At 38.9% G+C, this 20,876-nt stretch overlaps 1 protein-coding gene across 1 annotated transcript in view; it reads left to right on the top strand.

Annotated features, from left to right (window-relative positions):
* LOC145977970 (neuropeptide CCHamide-2-like) overlaps positions 1-11,222 on the top strand; it is a 315,146-nt gene extending 303,924 nt beyond the window's left edge. Inside the window, exons 2-3 of the mRNA XM_083110318.1 lie at positions 6,571-6,782; positions 10,653-11,222. Coding sequence (XP_082966444.1) covers positions 6,571-6,782; positions 10,653-10,697 — 257 coding nt within the window. The 3' untranslated portion in view covers positions 10,698-11,222. The remainder of the gene's footprint in view (positions 1-6,570; positions 6,783-10,652) is intronic.
* The last annotated feature ends 9,654 nt before the right edge of the window (positions 11,223-20,876 follow it).

Here is a 20,876-nt window from a genome sequence, read left to right as displayed (position 1 = left end):
TATTGAACTCACGCATGTTTCAACATTGCTGATTGAGAAAAGTGTGAGAAAAAAGTATTTCATGCTGAGTCAGGATATTGCCTTTCGGTTAACATTTCTTGTGCATGATTGACTGCTGAAGTGGACAGGTTGATTTCGAACACAAAGAAAATATTTCTGAAATCTCCCTCTCGAACCCGAAAATTTCAGGAAGTTGCGATTGAGCTTAGTTTACTTCAGCAACCAGTCTTGACGAGATAGGGAACCTGGATATCAGCAGCTATATATTATGCTAACAACCTTCAAAAAATCAGTGAGGTGATCGATGCTCTTCCAGAAAATGAAGCGGCTTCAATTCGTTAAGTGAATAAACTCCTGTGCTATTCAAGTTTACTTTTTGCACATTATGGTGCATTGTCAGAGACAATTACAATTATAGCATCCATGAAAATCTACGAGGAATCTATGCTGCAGATGATGGAAGTGCCAGGAGAAAAGGGGTCAGCTGTTGCGGAAAAGTGCTAACGGGTAGTGAGTGCAAATGAGGACTTGAAACAATTTAAAATAATTTGTGATATTCTAAAAGGTGAAAATGCTGTTACCAAAATGAGTCCAGCTACATTAGCTTGTTATATGTATGCTCGAATAACTTCTGTCGAAGTAGAAAGATCATATTCTATTATGAAAAACATTCTCTCTGACAGACGACTATCAATGAATGTTGAGAACTTAAAAAGCACCTTGTAGTTATGTGCAATCAAGACGGAGAAAATTGAAATGCTCTTCCCAATTTAGATTTTAACATTTTGCCAGAAATTATAGATAAAAGTAAGCAACTTCTAAATGTGCCTTTTTTCGGTTTATTTTGCCTTTTTTTCATTTTTAGTGCCTATTTACCACATTATAAATGCCTTTTTGCCTGCCTATTTTAACGAAAATAAATGCCTGAACTTCCGGGCTCTAGTTATAAGATTATGAGCACAATGTACGTAAAATTGACTAGATTAGCTACTGTCAAGAGCAGTGGCGTCGCTAGGCCATCTGCTTTGGGGGGGGGCTGCAACCAGATACATGACTTACTACTATTGTAAATATTTTTAATGTTTGAAAATAGCAAAGTGATTAATAAGACACTAACATATAACAAACATAAGGAATTAAAACTAACATAGACTTACTGCATTAATTTTTATGAAAACAGATGGATATTCTTGTCCTGTTTTTCTAATGTTGGTGAACTATGTCTTTATGTATCAGCTGTACTCTGCGGTTCGAATTTCTTGCAAAATTATCAATAACACAATTCCTGGAACAAATCCTGAGGACGTCTATGACGTCCATAAAACCAGAAATTTCTTTCATAGGTGTACAATTTATTGTACTTAGTTTTAGCCCTAAATTTATACGCACACCTCTACTATGAAACCTCATTCTATGAAAAAATTATGTACCAATCTTTTAAGCCCCCTCCTCATCCCTTTGTTTCCCGAAAAAAATCTATTTGCGGAAACTGAGTATGTGTCATGACTTCGGTGAACCCCCAGGAAAATAATGCACGAGTCGCGCCTGCATGAGAAGCACATTTCTCGTGATCTTTAAATTTTCTATAGCCTTTTTCCAGTTACGAACACCGATACTTGTAAATGCAGGATCTGCCTTACCTGTCTGGCCTCCGAAATGTCTACAGGGAAAACAAAAGGGTGCATCGTGATTAACACTGTACTCAATCCACCGGAAACTTTTGTACCATACTTCATTAAAACACCTATTCTGGTTACCGAAAACACTACCTGGAAATCTGGAAAGAAACGGTTGTTTAGGCCCTTCGCTTTTAATGCCTAAATCTGAAGTGATGAAACTCTCGACTTCTTTTGTAGATGAACTTGGAGTGGGAGGACATGTTTCCGATTGAGCTGGTGCAGTTCAAGCAGGTGCCTTATCTTCATCGAGACAATCTGTGGCTGTGCTGCATTCGCTTAAAGCTTCCGATTTCAGGCGCTTACTTCGAATAATCAATTTGTCCATTGTTGTACGAACAACAGTAAATGTCACAAAAAGCTTTGATAACAAACACACAATATCACAAACTCCGTAACGCAAAACGCACCACTACCGTTTCCTCGCGTAGCAACCGTTGTGAAAATAGAACAAATGACGGCGATCGTTTGCAGTTGCCAGCTAAAGACATGGCGTGTCAGATGTAAGATCGTGGTTTAAAAAAAAACTATGTCACAACGAAAAGATTCTTTCCCAGAATATGTATCTAGAGGTATGTTCCTGCATTAACAATTGTTCAAATATGTTTTCTCGATATACTGTATGTAATAATAGCTAAAAATTGGGGGGGCTGAAGCCCCCCCAAAAGGGCCTAGCGACGCCACTGGTCAAGAGTTGACTGCTTTCGCACGCAACAGCACGCACCAGCACCGAAAGACGATGGCCACAGGCTTTCTGCCGCTCGCTGAAGAACCACGGCAGTCATCCTACAGACAGATGGGTGAGGGGTGAAAGGGGCAGTGAAGGGAGGGGCGTCGAGGTTGCGAAGATCGGCGAGGACTGAGGAACCAGCAAGTTGTTCCTCAATCAGCGTTGCCAATCCCAGCAAAATGGTACTAAACCAAGCACAGTTTGATATTTGTTGGCACTTAGCACCCTGCTTTTGACATAATGGTAAAATCTGCAAACGCCAGTCCCTGGGAGAGGAAAAATCGAATTCAATGGAATATGTTTTCAGGAAATATAAATAATATTATGTCCAAATCTTATTTCTACTTCACCAGCGGACATGTTTCAAACGAAAGGGAGTATACCGATCCAGCGGCAAGCTTTTTTTTTTTTTTTTTACAAACATGCCACGATCCATCTTCTATATTTTCTTCATCCTGCCCGATTTAGTTTGTCAGGAGATTTTGTGTTAGGAAATCGGTGGAAATTTGGAGGTAACAATTTTCTCAAATCTTTTTAAGTTCTATGTTGAACCCATGTTGTATGTTGCACAATTTTAAACAATTTTGGGGGGAAATTTATACTATTACATAACTGTTAAGGACAAGTAATGTAAGTTTAAAACGCTAGAAAAGTAAATGCAGAATTATAATTATCCTAAAAAAGTAATTAATAATAAATCTTAGCACAATTTAGAAACATTTAGCACAGTGCCGGATCTACAAATCTTGGGCACCCCCGCAAAATATTACCCAAGGGCCCCTCAACCTACCTCCACACACACAAATGATATATATAAGATGAATGTGTTTGTGTAATTCTTGATCTCATGTTGACAAAGTCACATACAAGGGCCTACAGGGTGATTCAAAAGTCCCTTAACACCCCCTATAAAAAGTAAATGAGTTAGGCTGGGTAGAATTAGTCATGAACGTCCGCCATATTGAACTGAACTCAAAATTTTTAAATGGGATGGTGGTGATGTGCATGGACGTCCAGAGGATTTTTTTCCAGGGAGGGGCAAGCAATACTGATTTTTTTCCAGGGGGATCAAGGCATATTCTCCCCCATAATAGTTATGCCCCCTGTAAAAAACACTGCTAAAGTCTTAAATTATCATACTCCTTCAACGTACTTATAATAATTAACATAAATTACTGTGACTGAAATGAAATTGTGTGAAATATGTAATTTTTAGGTGGACATTCATTATCCGGGGAGCGGGGTCGTGCCCCTCCTTGCCCCCCTCCCTTTCCGGACGTGCATGATGATGCGCATAGGCGCCGATTTCTTTAGAGATGGGGGGACAAATCTAAGTAAAGCATAAATACTGATTTCATTCTGTTTGCGGGGGGGGGGCAAAGTTGTTTTTATTTATTTATTTTTGTTGGGACCTAATACGCTTGAGTTAACTTCTGAAGAATTGTAATTGCAATAACCAGCTTTTGCATTACTTTACATGTAACTTTTTTACTGAGAATTTGGTTATCATATTCGGTTTATAATACTTATTCTTACATTCTTCATAGGAGTTTAATATCTTCACACATATTTACAAAAAAAAGGAAGGCCCAAGATAAAATTTTCATCAAGACGAGGTCGATTTTTGGCATCGTAACTGTCCAGCCAGTCATAACATAGGCTACCATGCGTTTTTCTTAATTCATTGTCAGGAAATACTGAAGTAGTAAACGCACAAGCACAAGAAATACACCCAGACTGAGTGATAGTTCAACATTATTGATTCTGCCCATTTCAAAGCAGAATTATCCTGCGTAATTTCCCACTTGTTGTGTGCGACATATCTGTGTGCAAAAGTTATATATTGGGCCCATGGACGTCCGGAAAGGGGGGGGGGGCGACTAAAATTGTACAAAGGTTGATCAAATGAAAAGGTACGAAACGTCGTAACAACGGAATCGTTTATATAATACCGATGCCGTGATGGGAGAACGTAGCGTGATATGTAGGGGTGCGATTGGAGTCGCCACGTGGCATCGGAGCATGCAGGGGAACGCGCATGCGCAGGAGAGAGCAGAGGCTCCGATACAGAGCGCCGTCCAAGTGACGCAGCAGTGCGTGTTCGGACAGGATGGTGTTAACATTGGCAAATTCGACTGTTGAGGAGCAGCGAGGCGTTATCCGTTTTCTGACAGCGGAAGGTGTTAAACCGGCCGATATTCATCGCCGGGTGGTGAACGTTTACGGGGAAGACGAACGACCGGGGCTGCTCACGGAGGGTGTGGTACTGCTCCATGATAACGCACGTCCACACGTCTCCAGGGTCACACACGCGGAACTGGCCAGGTTCAAGTGGGAGCAGCTAGACCATCCGCCCTACAGTCCGGACTTATCCCCCTGTGACTTCCATGTGTTTGGTCCCTTGAAAAAGCATCTCAAAGGAAAGCGCTTCACCTCGGACGATGAACTCAAGGACGCTGTGAAGGACTGGGTCGCGTCACGGCCAAAGGAATTCTGGGAAAAAGGAATCATTCGGCTCGTTCAGCAATGGGATCAATGTGCTCAGGCCTATGGAGGATACTTTGAATAAAGTATTCATTTACACCGACAGTGTCGTTTTGTACCTTTTCATTTGATCAACCCTTGTATATTTCACACATAATTTCATTTCAGTCACAGTAATTTATGTTAGATATTATAAATTCATTGAAGAAACATGATCATTTGGGGGGCGCAAATGTGTACTGGAGAGGCCGTGGCCCCTACTGTTTCGCCCGTTGTGACGTAATATATACCGTGACACTGTTTTATTTTCTCACAACTGGAAAATGATACATTTGTTACAATCATGCAGTCATAACTTTTCCTGATTAATAAGTTGAAGAAACCTTCATCACTGCATTTCTCGTGAAATCCTAGCCTGAGAGACCGGAGTGGGAGATCTAAGGTTGGAATTTTTCCAGCTTTGTCCCCGATTAAAGTGGCTCAGGGCCCACCCAGCCTGAAATCAAATGGTACCCGGTGGGGGGTAAAGGCGGCCGGAGCGTGGTGCTGATCACATCACCTCCAAGATGTCCGACATCGAAAATATGTGGGGCCCTACTTCCACATACCCTAAATATGCCTTCATGGCACGCCGCTATATGCACAGGGAACTTTAACTTTACCTGTATATATTGTATTCGTTTCTGTACCCCTGAGTAACTACGCTTATTTTTTACATACGTATATATGAACCCTCTACTATGTCAATGGCTGAGGGCCCCCTAAAGGCTTACTTGTCTCCGGGCTCCCCCGTACTGCGAGGTTTTGCGGCTTGTAGATCCGGCACTGATTTAGCATAATTTCGAAGTTTAAGCAGCAGTTTTTGTTATCGTGAATCCACTCGACCACAGGGAGGGAGAAGAAAATCGAAATTCTTGAAAAATCTGAAATATCGTTAATGATATTTTCGTCTGTTTTTATAGGTTCACATTTAAATATTTCATAGTTCAAAGTGAGGAGCAAGGGCCCCTTGCCCTACCCTGAGCATAGGCCTGCAGCTAACATTCTAAATGCAAAGGATAGTACAGTGGGATCCATTAGTATTACCGTGCAAATTGTCCATCACCATGTTCGTGCACTTTATTTGACCCAGTAAGAGCTTCAAGAATGAAAAGAAAACTCAAAACAAGCTGTTGACAACTTCTGCAGCAACATACATAAAGAATCCATCGCTTAAAAACACATAGGATGTAAGAGAAAAATTAATGAAAATAGTCGTGGACAATTTGCACGGTAATACTCATGGATCTCACTTTACAAGTGATACGTGTGAATGTAATTGAACGCATTTTTCAAACCTTCCTAGGTTTACCATAAATTCTTCCTACACTCCGAAAAAGTCACGAGCCGCCACTGCAACATAGTTCGTTCGTGCTAACGAAACCATATATTGTTTATATAAAACAGTGTAAGTGTAGGTTAGAATTGATTATCATCGGTGAGGTGAGGTAACTGATTGAAATTCGCCCCTCCAAACTATAACTCCTGGATCCGCCAACCGCCACTGCACGAAATCACGTTACATAACATTCGAAAACTTGTGGCTCTTGTTCAGAAAATACAGACAAGGAACGTATAGAATAGTTAAACAGCTTCAGGAGATTGTGCATTGTATTTTCACTGTCTTTTTTGTCATTGCAGGAGGCTGCTCATCGTTCGGCCACTCATGTTTCGGCGGACACGGTAAGCGATCCGACCTTGGCGCCATCTCTCCGGAATCAGAGGAAACGTTTCTCCGCGACGTGAACGAAGCTCTATCTGACAACACGATCAGGAACTACGAACAGCCAGCCCGATACCCAGCTCTCAGCGCAGAATCAATGGCCAGCATTTCTCCATTCCTCAGGCAATGGGTGAGATTGAAGTGTATTTCATTTCTTGTGTCGCTTTTCTGCCACTTCGGGTAAGGGCGGCGATGAGGATAAATGATGATTAGACGCACGCACAAAGGAAGGACCATGATTCTAATCCGGAACAAACAAAACGGCCCTATTTTTTAAAAAAATAATATTATTGGGGCATGTCATACAGATATAATGGGGTTCAACTTATCGTAGTCCAAGAATGGTACAATATTAACAGATATAATTTTCTTGTTACTATTTTATTATTAATAAATAATAATAAAGATCTCTAAACAATTTGGATATAAATATTAGCTCGATATACATTAATTATATTAACCATTAACAGTATTTCTGAATTTCTCCTTTATCATTGACAACTAGGTGCAATTTAAAACCAAAGAACCAGCCATAACAGCAATGAACGTATGGCAATAACTCTTTTAGACACAAAAAAACATAAATCGTATAGTTTCCATTTAACTTTGTGAAAGTAAGGTTCCTATTTTTAAAAACCTAGTTTTCTTGACTGATTTGCTTTATTTTACTTCTTATGCCACTTTTGGGTAATTTGCGAAGATGGGGATGAGTGATGATATGATGAAATTGATGAATGGACACTCACCAACATCCATGCCCAGGCTGGGATTCGAAACCAGGACCCCTGGCGTCATAGCGCGATGTGCTAAACACCCTACCACGGGGGCCGGCTGAAAACCTAGTTTTGTGTGCGTGTGTGTTATATTCATAGAATTTTCAAAACTTTCAACCAATGTAGTGACTTCACCAATTTTGAGATATTATTTACACAGTTAGTGCAAAATGTTTACTAAAGCAGTGGGAGGAGTTTAGACATATTTAACCCTACCCTTATACGCTGCCATGTTTTGGGGTGTTGAATTCGAAAAAAACATTAACTGTTGTTGACTGACTCGTGCTTGTTTTTCATTTTATGAAAGTGAATGCAACCAAAAGCACACGCTAATATATGCTATATTCTACATACTACAGGGACCTTCCTTTTCACAATTCCAAGTAACCACAACCGTTGGGACAACTGCAGTTTTTAAGTGGGAACGATTAAGTTTACGTTGGTTGGCAAATTGAAGTTGGTCTTATGTTGGGCCAACGGTTGTTGGCAACGTTTACCCAACCATGGAAAAATGAGTCAAAATCAGTTTTAAAAACTACTTTCTCCTGTTACGAAATTCAAGAGTATGCTGTAAATTCTAGAGTGTAAAATAAGTCACATGTAACAGTGTTTCTTTTTGAATATTTCAGTCACAGCACATACTGAAAATATAATATTTTGTTAATTAAAGTAGAAGCTATTCTTAACTTGTAGTCACTCACCAGCCCTTTGTCAGCCACCATGGATGAAAGATGTGTTGGGAATTGCTTATTGTTTGACTCTTTATCTGTAGTAGAACAAGGACATTCTTACAGGTACTATTGTGAAGGTAGTTAAGCAACATTATGTGCAGACTAAAATCCATGAAAGGTGGAAAACTAAGTACACTCTACAAAGTTTTTTTGTGCAACCGCTTGAAGGTAGCTACCTTGAAAACAATGACACCATACGAATGAGAAAGTGGTGTGTATTTTTTTAACACAAATAATTTGAACTATACTTTATATTTGGCCTCAATAAATTATATATATATATATATATATATATATATATATATATATAAACCCACAGCGCTACAGCCCTTGAAGGGCCTTGGCTTACCTACCGACTGCTGGTCTCCCTCCCACACTGTTCCGCCGTCACCTGTTTATAGCGTGGAGGTCTTAGACCAGTATTGGGGTGACGGGTGATCAGCCCGACGAACCCCCAGCCGTTGTTGTAGGTCTTCTTGAGATGTGTGTGTGGGCGTGTATATTTGTTTGTTCCGGCATAACTCTCGAACGCCTGGAGCAATTTCAACCAAACTTGGCACGCGTATCACTTACAATCTGGAAATAAATACTGTGGGGGTAAGACACCCCTGACACCCTTAGGGGTGGGGTGGGAAAGAATGACATAAAAAAATAATCGAGAACCACCGACATTAAATTCTGCACAGACAGACATCCGTGACTATGGAATCCGCACAACGATAGTGTTTCTCAGGTTGTCTAATATTCAGGCTGTGTTGCGAATGGAATCCATAGTTTTCGTGACACTCCCAATGCGGTTCAACTCCAAGTTCATCACCTATCGGCATGGGGTTGAGAGGGGGGTGAAAAAGAAAATGACAGGAATGACCTAGATTAGTGTCAAATCCATAGTTTTCGAAGTCGCTAAGCTAATTGTTGACATTCACGATCACATTTAAAATTAGTTATATTTTACACTATAGTTAGAATTCATTATTGCCGTGTCTAATACAAGATTGGGATAAATAAATACCCGGGCAATGCTGGGTAATCAGCTAATATATATATATATATATATATATATATATATATATATATATATATATATATATTCTTTAGTTTTCAGTATGTTGGCCCAACGTAATACCACATGTTGGGCCAAAGTTGGAAACCGCACCCACAGCCAAAATTATCGTTGTCCAATTGTATGTTCTTACATTTAGCCAACCATTTTCAGTACAGTTAACCCAATGTTGGGTCAACCACTTTTTGTTACTTGGGATTGCAACGTTACTCACTGCCTGAATTTCATTATAAGCCAGGGGCGTGCCGTGACATTTCGTGATAGGCAGGCGATGGATTAATTTTTCGTTTTGGTTAATTATAACAATTTCAAATATAATATAGGCCTACACACATCCCTACTTACAATAATGTGCATAATGGTGAAGTATCGGGCTTGAGTGTGTGAAGTGCATAAATACCTTAAAATCAAATCTTCGCTGCACGGTTTATAAAGAAGAAAAACAGCCTCTCGATATAAACTTGTAAATTTCAACCATGAAGAAAATAATTATTTACTTTATATTTGAGGGCAACTGTAAATTAAATTACGTTCTTTTTTAGCACTGAAAATAATAAACATCCTATTAGCATAAGGTTTCGATCTTAAATAAACGGACGGGTTTCGGTTTCTTACTTATTTCTTATAAATAGCATACGACTGGTGATCACTGGCTAACTTCATAATGCAATTTGTTGATTACTATAGAGTTTCAAACATGAAATCGTACCGCGTTAGGTGGTGCAACGGATGCACAGAAAATTCTGGAAGTTAGCAACACTTGTGGCCAGTGTGGACGAATTCTTTCCAGCACCCTCTGCCAAAGACAGATGCGGTCTTGGTGTTGCTTGCCCTCGGCCTTTTTTCTTCGTAAACGGAGATGGACAGTCCATGCAAGAACTGCATAAGTCACTCGAAAAGCGGGGAGAAAGGCGAGTAGTCCTCTTCTTCTAACGCGGTCAGTCGTGCCGCATCGCCCAGCGTCGTCAAGGGTGTAGCCGGTTCATGTTTCAAGCCAATAGAACAGGAAATGGGGGAAATGAAAATTCTGCAATCTTATAGTAAATAAATTCCATTCTAATGTGTATAAAGGCATTGAAAAACACAAACTTAAGATATCAAAAGTGTTTTAAAAAACAACGCAAGCGGCGCTTGCCCCGCCTTTCCTTACCGCACGCTTCTGTTATAAGCAAATTAAATACCATGATAATATATTTTTCATTCATAATGAAGTCATAAAAATGCAAAATTGGCACATCACATGACGATTAGTGTCTGTCCCAAATTTTACTACACTCTGCACATATTCTATAAAGAATTCTGTGACACTTTCCTGCTAAGTAACTCTAATAAGTTTGACAACAATCTATTCTTGGAAATGAACCATATGAAATCAACCAACATTAATTACAATGAAAGCAGAAATGACTAATTATACTTCTTTCATTTTCTAGGTCCAGTCTCTCCGAAGAACGCCTGGAGATATAGACGTCAAATAGAGATGCCAAGGCCCATTTACTTCGTAATTGTTTCCGTTTGTTATGTCTTTGTTTACTTTCCTTTAACGTCCCACATCATGGTGAAAAAAAGAAAATAAACCTACCTTTTAACATTATAAACACTGTTAATTAAATAGTTTGCTTTTTATCATGTTTTATCATCATTCTCCAAAACTAAAATGCTAAGTATTGGTACATACAGTGCAATAGTAGTCAGTGTATTGTTGAAAAAACTTTACTTATGTAATGTATAATGTAGTAAAACCTGTTTTCACAAATGCACAAACTGTAATGTAAATTAATCAGTTCTGGCATGTTCAGAAATTGTTTAATTCCTTAAGATTTTTTAAAACAAATTCAGATCATTTATATTATTTGAACCCTCCGTATCTGTTGTGTTGTGTGAACAATTATTGATTTGCACTACTGTAGATAAAACCAATAACCTAGGGTAACAAATTGAGGTGTCTTTTTATTTTCAACCACATTGTTCTTCATTCAGTATAATAAAGTCTACCGAATTTATTTTTGCTTCTCATTTAAATATTCTATGTATACATTAGTAGTTGGACTATCACGTGATTATACGAGGGGCGTTAAATAAAGATTTCCCCTAACCCACTCCCAGTGACCGCATGGGGATGAAAGTGTACGTGGATAAACATGCATCCTTACATGTAACATACTGCAATTTGTAGCCATGAACTAGTAACAGTTTTTGTTTTATGGCTGTGAAGGTGTAGGAAGGTGTGAGGATGGAGCCAGTAGAGTACAGAGCAATTATGAGATCCTGTTCCTCTAATGCTACTCTCTCCAAGAAATTTTACAGGAGATGACGATGTATGGTCCAGATGCCCCATCCTATCAAGTCATAAACCACTGGAATAGGCAATTCAAATGTGGTCGGATCTTGGTGGAAACTGCTTCTATTCCCGATCAATCACAGTAATCCTTGATGGAAAGTTGAGGCTGCAATCGTAAAGATCGCTGCATAACCATTTTGGAGCAGAGTCAAGATTGGTGTAGGCTCTGTGGAAAAAAATCATCAAGAAGCATCTGCATGTACAGAAAGTTTCAACTTGCTGGTTCCTCGGTTTCTCGCACATTTCCAGGACAACCAAGTCAGATGCTCCCGCAAACTTTTAGCCACATGCCAAGAAAACCAAGAGGACATTTTCGCCAGACTATTTACGCAGGAAGAAACATGGGTTTATCACCATGGCCCAGAGACTAAAGCACAGTCTAAACAATGAAAGCACTAAGACTCGCCACGACCCTAACAGGCATGTGTCCAGCCCTCTGCTGGTAAGGTAACGCTCACAGTGTTTTGGGACCAGAAGGGAGTGGTGTTGACAGAATTGCTGCTAAGAAAGACCATGATAACCGGGACCTATCATGCCTCATTTCTGTTGAAATTACAGAACCTCACCAGAAAAGAAAAGTGTGGTAAGATTTCCGAAAGTGTCAGTCTCTTGCAAGACAATGCTCCTGCCCACAAAACGAATGTCACCCTAAGCAAAGCACGTTCCTGTAATTAAGAAATTCTACACCATTCCCCTGACCTTTCACCATCTGACTTCCACCTCTTTCCCACCATGAAGTTATTTTTGAAAGGCAGGAAATCCCCAGATGATGACACACTAATTAATGAGGTGCTGTCCTGAATTTATTCCCAATCTGCTGAGTTCTATAAGAAGGGTCTGCACAGCTGCATAAAATGATGTCAGAAGTGTGTGACTCTGAGTGACGCCTATGTAAAGAAGGACTAATAAGTGTGCAAACTTTCCTGTCGACCAGCCTATGGAAAGTGGGTTAGGGGAAATCTTTACTGAATGCCCCTCGTACAACTGATAATAGCATTCCAATAATTTTACTTGACAAAAACTAAATCCCATGGTCCAAGAACCTCACAAGGGCCAATGTCCAATACATGGCTTTTTAATTCAGTGGTGTAAGGTCAGTGCATTGAGTGCCATCACCCTGCAGCTACTTCTTATCAAGCAGCTTCCACATTGTCATCATGATGTTGGGCCAACACTGAAGTTTCTTGTGTTTCTACTGGGTATTGAACCCAGGACTACTCACAGTAAAGGTGTACCATGGGAACCCATATGCTGGTATTATATTTTCAAATTTACTAAGTTGCTATCTGGAGTGGTTGCAATGTAGTATTGTGAAGAGTCCCTATTTTCTATTAATTTATATTAAAGTGTTCAACGTTTGCTTTTGCTTTATTTTACTTAGTTTTTTGTGCCACTTTTGGTTAATTTGCGAAGATGGGAATGAGGGATGGTATGATGAAATTGATGAATGGACACTCAGAAACATCCATGCTCAGGCCAGGATTCGAACCCAGGACCTCTGGTGTTTAACGTTGTTTTAACCCTAAAAAAGTATTTTTAGTAGCTATAAAAGCCTATATTGCAAAATCTTGCCTTGGTATTATTATTATTTCCATTTCTTTCGCCACTCTCTCCACAGTGCAGAATGTAGAATGTGGTTTTATCAAGGGAAGTGTAACTAATTTACACTACTCTAGAGACTCATTTGTCCAAATCACATTTTTCTACAAACCTTGTAAATCCAAAACATTTTTTAGTAAATTTTAAAAGTACACAAAACATTTTTCTGTGTTATAATCAATGTAATATGCACTGTGTTGCCAATGATAACATTATTCGGGACACTGTGTCAATATTGAAAAGGGTTTCAAAAAAATGGTTATATCTGTACAACCGTAACACCACTCTAACTATTCTAGTTTTATAATTTACAGTGTACTGCTGTATTAGTGTTTACTGTCATATTCACTAATTTTTAGTGCATAGTACAAGTTAAAAACATTTCCAAAATGGGAGGTTCCTATCAAATGTGGATAAACAAGATTTTAGCATTAACAAGAATCTACTCAAAATCAAATAAGATAGCAGTAGTACTTACCAACGAAGGAAGCCAGATGGAAACAAATAACTGCAGAATAACAATATACAGGATCATTCTGGATCACATTCCCTCAAGGAGTTGATGGTTAAGCAAGGGAAAGGAGCATGCAAGGAAGAGGAACAGGACCACTGGGAAAGTAAAATGAAAATATTTAACAATAAAAAAATAGTAAATTTTATATAATAAGCAAAGATATGTACTTATTATGCTATTGTCAATATTCATCGTCTGCTTCTAAAACTTCAAGATGATATCCATTATTTGTTTATTTTGGCAGAGTATAACATTGCAAATTATATGATAAATATTAATCTCCTTAATTAATGTTTATAACTAGGTGGTTACCATAGGTTCTACCTTTGTAAAATAAACTGAATATTTACACTTTAACTTGATAATAACTAGAAAAAAAAGGAAGAATTTGCAGGTTTTTTTACGGGCTATTCTTTATATTATTCGTCTATATGGAAAACTGACTAACACAATGGAAGATTCATTATAAACTACATGCATATTTTTGTAATGGGTTCTTGCTGGAATACAAGGTACGATTTTAGTGCAGTAGAATGGAAGAGTTTTGTATTGGTCACAACTAAGCTCACATGTATATAAATTAATACTTTTAACCCCTTCCCTGCAACGACGTTGAAGGGAAGTACGACCAAAAAAAAAAAAAACATCTATATATAGATGCAACCGCAAATTCATGGCATTGTAAATAATGCAAAAACTAAATATAAAAAGACTTGCCGCAAAATGAAGCTAAGGAAAACAATCTACGATAAGACATTCTGCTGCAAATAAACATTCCACATTAGGTAAGGTTCCCCCTGCATACAGCAAATGTGCCATGAAGGTACATTTAGGATATGTGAGAACACAACACCGCCAAAGCATATTCTCGATCTTGGCCATTTTGAAGGTGATGTGATCAGCACCATGCCTCGGCTGCCTTTACCCTCCAGATACACATTGATTTGAGGCTGGGTGAGCCCCGGAGTCATTTTATGCATTTTAGTCATTTATGTACTAGGCCGGTAAAATCCCGACCTCAGAACACCCACCCCATGAATCGAACCCGGGTCTCCCACATGGCAGTCAGACACCCAACCAACTACACCACCGTGGCTCTAATCCCATTTTGCAATATATATATATATATATATATATATATATATATATATATATATATATATATATATATATATATAAATGACTTGCCGCAGTATAAAAGCCGTTAATTTTCAAATACAGTCTATATTGAAGTGTGACTCAATTTATAACTAGGGAATCTTAAGGTCACAAGGAATGTAACTAATTATGCAATGCGAGAGGTTTCATTTCATAATGTTGAATTTCCTATTTGTCAAGAAGAAAGAAGAGAATGAGAGAGCTGATTTCTCTCCACACTTACCTAGATCCGACCGAGATGTTAATCCATGTAGTGTCCTTGGTTCGAGGTGCAACCTACTGAGGTGTCACGCACCTTAAGTTATACATGCCTCGAACTATTACAATCCCACACTCACTTTACCTTACGAATTCTTAATGCCAACTGAGAGTGAGTTTTACCATACAGGATGTTTTATACTCCTTTCAATAACCTTTGTTTTTACTTCTCGACGACAGGACAAAAGCCTCTATCCTCAGTGGAAAATGCCCCACAGGAAGCGAGGCTGGAATTACATACACATTATCAGTTTACTGCACACAGAAAATTCTATAAATTAATAACTGATGAAAATCAGCATTATTTCTTCCCCAGAAATGAACGTTTCAGTGAAATAACTAAAAAACACTAAACTCCATGGCGCAACAGCCCTCGAAGGGCCAAGGCCTGCCAGAGCAGATATTTCATTGGGTGACATGTGGTCAGCACATTGGATCCCATTGCCGCTGTTTTTCTGGCTTTCGTGACCGGAGCCCGCTACTTCTTGAAGTACACAGTGCGGCAATTTGAAATCGAGACTGGTGATGTAAAAAATAAACAAGTCTTCATAGAAAGTTACTTACCTTGGATCATTTAAAGTAGGACCCTCCTGCATCCACACATCATAGTGCAATGCCTACCAGTGCATGGAAGGATTGCTGGAATTCGTTTTGTGTAATGCTGTTTAAAATCCATTTCGTAACCTTCTTGATTGTTGATACATCATAAAAGTAGGAACCTTTCAGTGCAGATTTTGGTTTAGGAAATAAAAAATAATCACATGGAACCAAATTCGGTGAGTAGGCAGGGTGTGACAACACACAGTCAATTTAGGGCCAAAAAGTTATTCGCAATCACAGTCTTGTGATTTTGGGCACTGTCATGAAGCAGACGCCAGCTGCAATCATCCCGATACTCATGCCTCACAGTGTTATTCCTTGCACCAAACGTTTCAGATAAAATGTATCAGTAACAGTCTGTCTGATATTTCAGCCTTCCGTAATGATTATCCTCACTTTCTCAACCAATTTTGGTGTTCTCACCGTCCCTGCTACACCTGGATGCTCGTCATGTTCAATTGGCCCCCGTCCTTCACTGAAACACCTGAGCCATTCAAATATATGCGTACAGGATAAACAATTGTCACTATAGACTTGCTACAACATGTGAAACTTTTCCGCAGCAGTTTTACCCAAGAGCGCACAAAACTTGATGTTTGCTCTTTGTTCCATTTTGAATTCATGACGCACTTTCACGATACGTGCCCACATTCAACAACGCCACAAGCGGCAATGTCGCTCAAGGTCAACGAGCTCTGCGTCGATTGTTCGTGAGATACCAGTTACTTGTTCGCACCACAGAAAGCTTGCACAGTGTAGCCACCTACCAACAAAAAAATCAGTCTAGATTTCAAATTGCTGCACTGTGTAGTTTCCCAATTGTCCTCATGACACTGAGTCAACACTGAAATTTTGGGGGCACCCACCGGGAATGGAACCCGGGACCACTCGCACCAAAGGCGAGGGCGCTAACCACTTGGCTATGCAAGAGCCCTCAGTGAGAACTGCTTAAGAAATTAGACGTTTGATGACTGATGACTGTCATTTGCAACTGTACAAGTCCTGTGCAGCAATTGATAAGTTTGGGACTGGTGTTTATATGAGCTAAGTGAAAAGTGCCATTTTAGGGGAATATCATCTTAGCTGGCAACACTAGCAGATTGAAATGTTGTCAAGATGCAAGCAACATGTGCCTAAATATTGGCCATATGTTCACATGAAAAATCACAATTTATAATTTTGCACAGAAATTTGGCTTTTAAGTGTAAAATTCTATGCACCTGGCAACAGATGCTGGCTGGAATGCTTGTTATGGAATGGTAAGAGCATCGAGCAAAAGCAAGTCACAAATTTTGTCAAGGCTGTACTTAACTTTTAATCCCTATGCCACACTTTTCCAAATTACAGTCTGGACATTAAATGTGGCAATTAAATCATTAAACTAATCACTAAAAAAAAGTATATTTTGAAGAGAGATATGAGAAAATTTACTTCAACTGCAATGTTTCTCTTCTTTCACTGGCACCCCTTATTATTTACGGGTTGGTGGTGAAATTATGGTTAATTATATTTACATGTTCGTAGCATGAGACAGAATTGTTATTTTCGATTGGTGGCAATTAGGATAGGTGGGATATACCCAGTGGCAGATTAAGCTTCCTCACCACCCCTAGGCACAAACTTAATGTGTGCCCTTCTTCAATGTGTTCTGCAAGAAATGGATCAAACTCGGCAATAAGCTCTAGAGACATCATGTATTGCCCATTGGGCAGAGAATGGAATTTTACTTCGTGATCACGTAAGGGAAGCCCGCGACTTGTCAACTTCTTTACAACAGCAAAAACTCTTCTTAAGACACTGACCCAGTACGTAAGTTCCGTCTGAATATGTGATTGAAAATGGTTCTCCAAGGTCCCAACAGATTTTTGCCTTGTTAAGTGCCAACTCGCAGTTTTTGCGTTCTTCAGAATTTTCGTGTGATGCTAGAATATTTGAAATGTTTTTCCAGTCTGAAATGCCTGAGTTGCGATGTTTGTCTTGAACTCGAACAACGTGCATGATGCACAATAAACAGCACCAGTGCTGCTTGAATATACCAAATAATTCCGCAAAATTGATTCGCCATTTATAATTTTACGAAAAAAAAACATCTTTAATTTAAAAATCTTGTCTTACCTGATATGAGTCCTTGCGATTTAGAAAAATCGTTTTCAGCATTCTGATTAATTCCACGTCTTAGAAGAATGTCAATTGTAGACTCGTTCAGACACTACTCGGCAGGATCGTCACTAACGAAATTTGCACACTCACTGTCACAATCAGGAACTCCTACAAACTGAGGGGACACTACCTCAGGTGCACTTTCTTCCTCCACTAAACCCACAATATTTTCGACATTTTGATTTTCACAGAGTTCACTCGATGTAGCCGCTTCCACTTCAATTTTTGAACTGCTTTCGGAAATCACTTGTTCCTTTCGCCTAAAAAACGTGTCCACTGTACCAAGCTTTTTCTGTAAGGTTGCTTCTCTTTCACGCTTTTCGTTTGCAAGTTTACGATAAGCCGCCCCACTTAACTTTGTTGGCTTCATGCTGCCTGCTGCATAAAAAAAAAAAACACCAAATCGCAAACGCACTAGCAACAAACTGAATGCACCAGAGAATCCAGTAAGACAAAAACTAGTTGCGGACCACGCCAAAGCTGCACTCACTCACTCACTTATCAGCAGTGTTTATGTGTATATATTTTTTTTAAGACTGGTATTGTTACAGATGCGAGTTTCAAACAATCAGTCTTCTTTCCTGCCTGGCCATTAACAAAAGCTTAGTGGAAGATCGAGGGGTATGTATTTACAAAAACAAACCAACAAAGGCTGGGCAGCTTGCATTGTCATTGTAAGCGATAAAAAAGCCACAGCACGGGTTAAAAACAAATTGATTGGCGCCTGAAGGAGGCAGAGCAGACGAAACATTTCTTGATAACACATAAATCCGATACATCAAGGTTTCTTTCGTATGAAGAAAAAGTGTTGCAAACCGTTGATTTGAAACATTGGTTTCATAGGTCTAAATTGTCTCTGTGTGCGTAAGACACTTTTTATTATTCTTGATATTCTGGAAAAAAGATTTGCCGCCCCTAGGCACGTGCCTAGTGGGCCTATTTGGTAATCCGCCACTGGTACCCGAATTTCCTGAATTTTTTGCAACTTCCCCCAAAATATGCCTTTCAGTTTATTTATTTATTTTTTTTCAAAATTTGGAGACACAAGTAAAATATTGTTGAAGACTGATTGGTCTTTTGCCATAATAAGTGCATGGTCAATACTTACAGATACGTTGCCTGCCTCTGTTGACAAAATTTCGAGCTGCTAGTGTTGCCAGATAAGGAATTATGTTTCCAAAATAGCACTTTTTCACTTAATCCATACAATCACAGCCCCAAACCCATTACAGTTATCTCACTGAAACGTTCATTTCTGGGGGAAAAAATAACGCTGATTTTCATGTTATTAATTTATAGAATTTTCTGTATGAAGTAAACTGATAATGTTAAGCATTGAAAAATATCTCAATGGATGAGCCTGCATAATGCAGACAGCTCGGTGTAAATATCTCTTATGGATTTCATGTTACAGGTGACCAAAGTTTGGATTGTACTACTTTTGAAACACACTGTACCAATATTGAGTTGTGGTTGTCTAGTTGGTAGGGTATCTCACTATCACGCAGGAGATCCAGGTTCATTTTCAGGGGTTGGTGATATAAGGTCAGAATTTTTCCGGCCTTTTCCCTGCATAAAGCGGCTCCAGAGCTCGCCTAGCCTCAAATCAAAACTTTGGGGGTTAACGGTGGCCAGAGCATGGTGCTGATCACATCACCTCCAAAATAGCAGCGTGAGGATGTGTAGCATCCTACCCCCACATCCCCTAAATGTGCCTTCATGGCATGGTGAACTTTACCTTTACTTGTACCAATATTAACCTGCAAATCCATGCCTCTCACATGAAACTATCAATATTGAGTAACACATCTATTGAAAATAGAGGAGTACATTTCAATGTGCATTCCTTTGGTGACATGAACTGGCAGTCACTACATGCTCTACACTAATATCCCGGGTTGTCATATATTCTCCACATTTTTCACTCCACAGAGGGTTTTGTAAAACACAAAGTGTATGTTGTTATAGTTAAAAGTAGGTTGTTGTTTTTTTTGTTTTTTCCCCACTGGCACATCAATCTTGCCACTTTTCCATTGTATGGGACATCGTATAGAGCACTTGGCATGAAATAGGCAGTAACATCTTGCACCAGACACACACAGAGCTGCACGTGTTGTTTGCCACTTCGATTGGGCCATTTTCCGAATAGTGTGCATCGTGTTATCTGTGTTTTGGTCAAGTATTTGCAGTGAATGTTTTTTTTACAGACAGGAGACACCTATTTTGCTTGTCACTTTGGTGTGAAATCTCCATCGTTAGTCATTTGCAATTTTAATCTGATGGCTCTCTACATGTCACCAATTGAAGCATGATTTCTTTCCCCCGCTGGAAATTTCTACTGTTTTCAGTAGACAAATTGTACTATTTTCAAATGTCTTCTACTGTGTACTGTGAAATCTACTGTAAAGCTACTGTACTGTGCAGTAAGGCTACAGTACTGAAAAAATAATGTAAATAATTATGCATAATACTTGCTACAATATATTATAAAATTATTTATTGACTCCAAGAATAGACAAATTAATTCTTGACACCATATTTTCAGTGATTTTGATGTGAATTGGAAAAGCAGTACATGAACTGAATTTGTACTGTTTTTCTAATGAATACTACTGAAGTCAGATATATCTTAATGAATATGTTACTATAATTCTTTCTTAAGAAATAACTCAACCTTAAAGCAGCTAGTAGTTTGAATACACGATCATATCAGTAGATTTTTTTTTCAGCATGGAATTTCCATGGTTTATTATATCTGTGTAATGCAATTGCAGAAAAGAGCCATCTTTTGATCAACGTAGTCAACAGTGTTTGCTTGTTTTGATTTTTCAAGCATTGAGGTCAGGTCTTTGTTTAAACTAATTTTTTGCTGTTTTCGTGTGAATATAGGAAGAACAATATGTCCATTTATGTATAAAAGAGTATGTTTTCAATTTTCTACAAGTGCGTTAACCACAATGAAGCTACACACTTAGAAACGTGTTCACTTTATTTGATTTCTTTGTTGTGTGAACGCATTCCTAAGTA

This window comes from Lepisma saccharinum, chromosome 24, assembly GCF_977018435.1.
Source record: "Lepisma saccharinum chromosome 24, izLepSacc3.1, whole genome shotgun sequence".
Classification (NCBI taxonomy): Eukaryota; Metazoa; Arthropoda; class Insecta; order Zygentoma; family Lepismatidae; genus Lepisma; species Lepisma saccharinum.
The sequence above is the reverse complement of the archived record's forward strand: the minus strand, read 5'-3'. Positions and strand labels throughout refer to the sequence as shown.